The sequence below is a fragment of the Artibeus jamaicensis genome, unplaced genomic scaffold (assembly GCF_021234435.1).
Source record: "Artibeus jamaicensis isolate MK-2021 breed Jamaican fruit bat unplaced genomic scaffold, CSHL_Jam_final contig_387, whole genome shotgun sequence".
NCBI classification, from domain to species: Eukaryota; Metazoa; Chordata; class Mammalia; order Chiroptera; family Phyllostomidae; genus Artibeus; species Artibeus jamaicensis.
Window position 1 is genome coordinate 12,301,982 of NW_026521812.1, and position 7,591 is coordinate 12,309,572.

At 38.6% G+C, this 7,591-nt stretch overlaps 1 protein-coding gene across 1 annotated transcript; it reads right to left on the reverse strand.

The window, feature by feature from the left end:
- Positions 1 to 1,948: 1,948 nt before the first annotated feature.
- Positions 1,949 to 5,719, reverse strand: FABP7 (fatty acid binding protein 7). Its single transcript, XM_037139630.2, has 4 exons — positions 5,497 to 5,719; positions 4,889 to 5,061; positions 4,229 to 4,330; positions 1,949 to 2,305 (listed from the first exon to the last, which is right to left on the reverse strand). Exons 1-4 carry the CDS (start codon positions 5,567 to 5,569, stop codon positions 2,255 to 2,257), a joined length of 399 nt encoding a protein of 132 aa, XP_036995525.2. The 5' UTR covers positions 5,570 to 5,719; the 3' UTR covers positions 1,949 to 2,254.
- Positions 5,720 to 7,591: the final 1,872 nt, after the last annotated feature.

Here is a 7,591-nt window from a genome sequence, read left to right on the forward strand (position 1 = left end):
GTTGGACCTCACAGCATAGCCTTTAGCCCAGTTTCCATATTTGGGATCTTGGCTTAAGATATGTTCTTCCAGCGCCTTTTGGTCAAATTGTCTCTGGGCTTGAACATTTTTCCTTTTTTGTTAACTTTTTTTAAAGGGCAAACCAGAAAAGTTAGTACATCGACAGGTTACTACATAAGATAAAATGTGGCTTGAAGAAAAATGATGTGCAAGGCCCTGTAAAGCGTTTAGGAGGCAAGGATGTCCGCTAACTAAATTCCCAGAAAAAAAAGCTTTTGGTCCATCACTGCAACTCTTGATATCTTAGCCCAGCATAACTTCATTTCTATTTCCACCACCCAGAAACCTTTCCATTTTTCACTCTGTGAGAAAGTTGTTATGGAAATAAATGCCAGAAGGATGTTATTTGGCCTAATTATACAGACCTGAAGCCGAATCCCCTATTCTTGGCCTTGTATTATTAAGAATAGAGAAGCCAGAATCTGTGCTTTTCTCAGAGCATAGGCTAGAATCACCAAGAGAAAGCAGTTCCCCAGGAGCAGCACCGGTGAAGGCTGTCAGAGCGACTGGGGCAATGGCCACCTTAATGCCCCGGCTCAGACTTTCAAAGGCAAAGCTAAGGGTGTGGGGCTGGGAGTCATGGTCACCCCCGACTCCCAATACATCACGTTTGCTCTTCGCACCTTTCTTGCAGATTACCACCAGTAAAGTCCTGTGTTAAAAAATAAAAAAAAAGACAAAGGTACACTCTAGTTTAGGAATGGTGACTTTAGCCAGACAATTTTATCCTGACATTCAGTAACAATTGTACATTCAAACGTTAAATCCTATAGCTGCACTTTGGAGTTTTCTCTCTTCATTTACTACAATAGTCAAGTAATAATATCATAGTGGCAAATTGTGTACATTAAGGGAAGTTTCCTCATACTTATAGCTGCAAGTTAATTGGAACTTGAATTAACTTGTAGAAACTTATTGAACTCACTGGGTTGATTAAAAATTAATATTGCACATTTGTCCTGCAAAATAGTTACCCTTTCTCCCACTCTGCACCCCCAGAGGCTAACGGAGAAAAGCTTTTCTAGAGTGTGACCACGAAATATAAAATTATGCATCTTTGTTTCAGAAAAAAATTAAAATATTAGTTTTTGAGAAGAAATAAAGGAGAAATTTTCGAAGTTTCCAGTTCTTGATCTATTCACTAGTCATGAGAACTTGGACATGTAAATCTATAGTTTCCTCATTGGAAAAGTAGAAATATTATTCACCTTTCCTGTTTTACATTGTGAGTTTGAAAAAATGTATAAGAAGCAGTTTGTAAAGGATGAGATATGAAATAATGCTTGTTTGTACTTTACAAATGTCAACTGTAGCTGGTTACAGACATTCACTTTCTTCATGTCGGCCAACTCGGTTACGACAGCCCCCACACAAAGTCACGTGAATGCCTTCCTGCCCACTCTGCAAACCCCATTTCCGCGTTCTGACTTAGTCCAGCACACTGGGAACGCATCTTTGTAATCCAAGAGAAAACTCACTCCCTGTTACTATTCACTTCTCAATAAAAATGTCAATTATATGACATTTTGATTGTATATTTTGATTATACTTACCCTTTAATAAGACGTTTTCCTATATATCACTTTGCTTCAGGCTGCCTGCTTCTAACAGCAAGAGGTCACTGTAAACCCAACTCCCTCGTAACAATTCCTTTTTGCACCACAGCCAAATGTATTTAACCATCACAAATTCTCTGTGGGAGCCTCAAACAAGTCTGTGGCATATCCACATTTTCCTAGGCCTCTGCTTACTTTAAAAAAATCAGTATTTAAAACAAAGTGCTAACTTTTCTAGCCTTACTTTATGCCATGGAAAGGCATCTTTATTTAAAACTCTGATGTATAATACCCAGACAGATTAGTGATATTAAAAACAACAACAAAATCTCTCAGGGGTACTATTAGATTTTTATTCCAATTCGATTTACATTCTAATGGAAATTATTAAATGTATTCCTTTTTTTATTTTAAAGATGTGACTTAAATTCTTAATGCAAACTATACACCATGATAAATTCGTAGATCAAACTGAACTAGTTGCTTAAAGGAACAAGTGTTTGAACCACCATGGTCTACCTCCACACCAAGGGTAACCCTCTAATTAGTGGTCAGCTGTGCTGTCGTAGCAGGATAGTGCCAAGTCTTGAGTCACAGAAAAACTGGACGGTGTTTCCGGGCCCGGATCAAGACCGTTTCTACGCCTTCTCATAGAGGCGAACAGCAACTACATCACCAAAGGTAAGAGTCTGAAAGATTTAAAAGATAACCAAATCATTTTAGATAAGAACATCTGGAGCTGACCTTTTTAAAGAGTATCAAATATATAATTTAACTATTATGCAAAAGAATGACATTTACAAACAATAAATGCTGCATAAGCTCTTCATTTCTTCAAACAAAATGAAATAAAACCCTTGTATGTATCGAGCAAATTACATGTACATACAGTTCATGCCAGTAAAAGGAAAATGAAACAAAAACTGAGATTAGCTATCTAGATTTAGGTCAAAAGAATTCCTTTTGTCTTATGTTATCAGAGTAATTGGAGCAAGTTTGCTATCTGCTATGAAAATGAATGAAATTTTAGTAGGTTTTCATAGCAATTTTCAATTCATGACCCAGAGAACTTTCAAAGAGGTTTCAGAAGATCCAAATGATTGGGACAAATGGTGTTTGTTCCAAAATCAGCAGGAAGGGGCGAACGCACAAATGTTCCCACAGCTTTGGCTGCCATCAGCTGCCCCGCTTCATCCTGCATGAACCTTGGTGGTTCGGTGGTTCCAATGTGGAAGGAGCAGGGGTTCCTAAGTCAAATCCAATGTGAAGAATTGCTCTAAAACTTCCTTAGAAAATTTAGGGGGGGTTAAATTTTTATTATTTTCACCTACTGATGTGAATTTCAAGAGTGTGTCCTCATTTATCATCCAAAACGAGGTGCTTAGTTTTTGTGTTTTTTTTTTTAACTCAAAATCCCCTGATCACAGCCATCCAGCCAAAGCTGAGCTATCCACTTTTCTGTATCAGGGGAAAAAACGAAGGTAAAAGCAGAAAGGAAAATGCAGATTGAGTTTTTCAGAGGTGAATCTTTTCTTTTGATAATCATTGAGGGAAAATGTGGGCAAATACTTGTTAACATGAACGAACAACTGGCTCCCTACCCTCCACTTCCAGCTGAGAAAAGAACTGGAAACATGGAAACCCTGTGTCCCGGTCTAGAACACCTCCGATTGCAGGTAAGGGAAAGAGAATAAACAACAGCCAATTTTCTTAAATAACAGAAACACAAAAATTCTCCTGCCATTATCTTAGAAGAGTAAAGCAAACTTCCCTCACTCCTCAAAAAGAAAAAAAGGCAAAATGATATATTGACTATTCAGTGTGGTCAAAATACCATTACTCAGTTTATATACACTCACACACAGATGTCTGGGATGCTAGATTAAGACATTATTTTCCCAGTTTATGATGCTGCATATTATTAGAGAAATAATTTTTAATTATTTTCTATTTTATAATTTTTACGTGACTACCAGTTTTGAATAGGTGTGTGTAAAAGGTACTTTCTACAGTAAAAGAAAGACTGGAAGTAACACCAAGATGGTTCTCTCTGAGGATAAATTAGAGAGGACTTTAACATTTTTCCATTTGTTGGACTTTTGTGTTTCATTCTAAATTATCTGCACTGAACTTATATAGCCTTTATAAATTAAACTATAAAATGTTTGAAGATCTCTTGTTTATTACAGGAGTTATAAAGTATTTTTTTCTGATATCCATGAAGCTTGATATTTTAATAAGAATATCAATCTTTATATATTTTCATGATAGTTTTATATTTAGATTTTATTTCAAGATTAAGCATTCTCAAGTGATCCTACAAAAATTCTTTTAACGCAAGCTAGGTAAATCAATGGCATCCTTTTTTTAAACTACCCTAAGAATTTTTATCTTTTTCTATAGTTAAAGGAGCACAGTTAAGAAAATAATTAGCTAGGATATGTTTATTTCTTCTGTTTAACGCATGCTTAAAGAACCTTGCTAATGATTTAATGTTATTAGAGAAGGGGGGAGGGAAGAGTGAAGGGGGAAGGGAGGGAAGGAAGGGGGGAGGGGAGAGAGGGGAGAGAGGAAGAGGGAAGGGATGAAGGGAGAGAACTGCTATTACTTACCATGATCATTTTGCCATCCTTGATTTCTCTTACAAAAGTTGTTTCTTTGCCATCCCATTTCTGTACATGAACGAGTTTGTCTCCATCTAGGCTAATAACAGACTGGGAATAACAACAAAATGCAGACCATAAAAATAGTTCCAAATCCAATTTCTGATATGATATTCAAATGCAGTGATTTCTGAAAGAGTTGTGTACTTGTGAAAAACTAATGATCACATCAGTACCATAACCTCTGTTACAAAAACTTCATATAGTGGAAGTGAAAACTATGAACAAGTGCTCTAGCAATCCTTCTCCTTTAAGCAAAGCCTTAGAATGAGGCAGACTGTCTATTTAGTCAATCTGAGGCAATCCGGGAGGTTAAATAAAATGCAATTATTCTTTCAAACAAAACACTATTTTGAAAAACAGGTTTGATATACAATGTGAAAACACATGGTAAAAAATAGATTCGTGTTTTGAACTATACCAAGTACCTATAGTTCAGAACATAACCTATAGGTGCTAAAATGCAAAATTAGCCCTGGTGTCCTTTTCTGTGAAGCAAAATACTGAGAACCTTCTCCATTTCCCAACATCTAAAAAACAAAGCAGCATCTGGAATCTCTTTTTTTAAATTCACTCCCCGTATCCTCACCTGGCAAAGTGGCTTCTTACCTTACAGCTTCTGTCATCTGCAGTGGTTTCATCAAATTCTTCTCCCAGACGGAAACTAATCTCCGTGTTCTTGAATGTGCTCTGAGTCCTGATCACCACTTTCTCCCCCTCCTGACTGACGATCACTGTCGGTTTAGTCACATTTCCCACCTGCCTGGTGGCAAAGCCCACACCTGAAAAAGCAAAGGGAAGCAATACCGACAGCAGCAACTTCCAAAATAGCTCATGAAGCAGAAAGCTGCTTTCCTACTTTGGAATCCAGATCCTAAAGTCTAAGTTTTGTTAGAGCATGTTTAGCCCATTAATCACTCAAAACAACTATTGAGCTAGAATAATATATAGATGCCAAATAAGTGGATGCTGAAAAGAAAATGACAAAGACACAGAAGCTTCCCATCCACTACACACCATTAGATACACCATTATTTGGCCCTGGTCAAGAAAGGCTACTGGCACCTTAAAAATCCACTCCCTGTGAAACGCACAGCCTAGCATCCGATTATGACAATGTGATCTGTCTTTGTCACTTGCTAATCTAATGGGTGTAAAAGAAACCTGCAAGTATCTGAAGCTGTAAATGAAGAAGGGGGCATCTGATTTTTACCCACCTAGAGCCTTCATGTACTCATCAAAGTTCTGACTGTCCGTTAGCTTCCAGGTAGCACAGAAAGCCTCCACCATCCTTACCCTTTCCCGTTAGCCTTGAAAACAGAGTAAGGACAGGAGCGAGGATTTCTGAACCCTACTGCAATTCAAAAGACCCCTGTGCACTTCAGAGCAGCTCCAGCCTTCTTATTTGGAAAAGGGGCGGGCAGAAAGCCAAGGACTTAAATTGCAAACACACTCACCCCTCCAGTGTCCTTTCCAGGAGGCTGTAGCAGGGGGAGGGGTGTGGGGGGAGGCTCAAGTGAGGTTCCAATCCTCTTTGTGATTGGCTCAGGCCACTGGGTTAGCGGAGTAGGTCGAGGTCCTCCCAGGACTCACGCTGCAGCCCTTCTGCCTGAGAAAGCTCTGCAAGGATTCAATGGAGCTGGACGCAGGGAATGAACGGGAAAATGAGAGGGGGGTCTTTCAGGTTCCGCTCGAAAACTTGGCAAAGGCAATTTCAGACTGTGAGGAAAGAAAAAAGATAAACAATAGGACATTCAGATTGATTTCCGTTAGTTAGTGGCAAAGCTGGTTCCACAAAAGAGGAACCCCCCTTCAAGAAAACCACTGAAATGCCAGCCTTTTCAAAGAAGGCTGAATGGTGTCTTTCATTTTCTCTCATATTTACAGGAAAAGTAGAATACAAACTAGGATATGCCAAACTAGAAAAAGAAAAAAGGGGAAGATTTAAATGCCTTTCCTAGATTTTACAGCTAGAAGGCTATTCTGACTATCAATGGGACACTAATTTTGGCCTCTTCCCAACACAAACTGAGTGAATTTAAAGACCCCATTGTTCTTTCTAAGAATGTGAGAAGCAGACTAAGATAGAAAGGGGACCTAAGGAAGAGTATAGTTATGATTCACTAACAAGGTATAAAAATAAAGGAGAATGTTTTTTTTCTTCTTTCTACATATTATACAATCCATGTTGTGGAAACTAGACAGATTATTTAGTAAAATTTTAAATAACCTGCACAATAGACTTTTTTTTCCAAAAAGGTCTATTTTAGGATTTTTCCAAAGCCACAATTACATAAATGCAATCTACATATTAGCTGGGAGTTAGCAATGGAGGAGGTTAGGAAGTGGAGGAGCAGTGAGACAGACTTTAAGATCTTTGACTTCTCTTCGTCCTGGGTCGAGGTACCCCAGACTGGCAAAAGGCCTGACAAGTTTCAAGCAGAATATTTAAAGGAGGTCTCTGAACCTCCTCTTCACCAAGAGGTTCTTCCTGCTTTTCTAGTGTTCACTGTGTAGGAAAAGCGTGTTTCCTTCTTGTTTACAGAACAGGGGAATCTGCTTTGGCAATCCCTGCTCTTCTCTTCCTTCCCACTGAAACTTCATCCACACTGCCTTTCAGTTTCCAAATAGGAGGCAGAGCTCAGGATCCATCTTATGACTGCCAGCTCCACGATTCTACTTTGGTGTCTCAGAGGTACCTCTAAGGTGCTCATTGAACATAAACTCAATCTTTCCCCACACCTAATCTTCCTCCTGGCTCCCCCCCGTATGGGAATGGGACCATGATCCACTCCACTTTAAAAACCAGAAAATGTCAAATTATTTCTAACACATTACCCTCTGAAATCAAAGTCAATGTCAAGGCCTATCTATTTTGCTTCCTGAACATTTCCCTAACTTGTCATTCTCCCCTTGTCCCCACAACCACCATCTTAACTCCAGCAACCACTCTGTTTTACTAGTCCTATGACAATAACCTCTTACCTGTTCTTTCTGCAGCCGCCCGGGACCCCCAGGCCTTCACTGCACTGCAGCTCGAGTGACTTCGTAAAATAGAAACCAGCATCTTCCTGGTGCCTAATGATGCTCAGCATCTTTTCATGTACTTCTCTGATATTTACACATCTTCTTTGGTGAAATGATGATTTAGATAGTTTGTTCATTTTCAATTGGGTTATTTTTCAGCTTACTGAATTTTAAGTCCTTCATCTATTTTAGATAAAAGCCATGTTGAATATGTGTTCTTCAAAAATTATTTTCTTTTCCTTTCCTCAATTGTGATAATACTTTCATTAGTGTGTCAAAATTTAT

What these genes read in the sequence shown, in the direction of transcription:
- FABP7 (XM_037139630.2), bottom strand. Translation starts at nt 5,569, where the DNA reads ATGGTGGAGGCTTTCTGTGCTACCTGGAAGCTAACGGACAGTCAGAAC. An exon ending in TGAGTACATGAAGGCTCTAG is followed by an intron (nt 5,062 to 5,496) that starts GTGGGTAAAAAT and finishes TTGCTTTTTCAG; the next exon opens with GTGTGGGCTTTGCCACCAGG. An exon ending in CAGATGACAGAAGCTGTAAG is followed by an intron (nt 4,331 to 4,888) that starts GTAAGAAGCCAC and finishes TGTTATTCCCAG; the next exon opens with TCTGTTATTAGCCTAGATGG.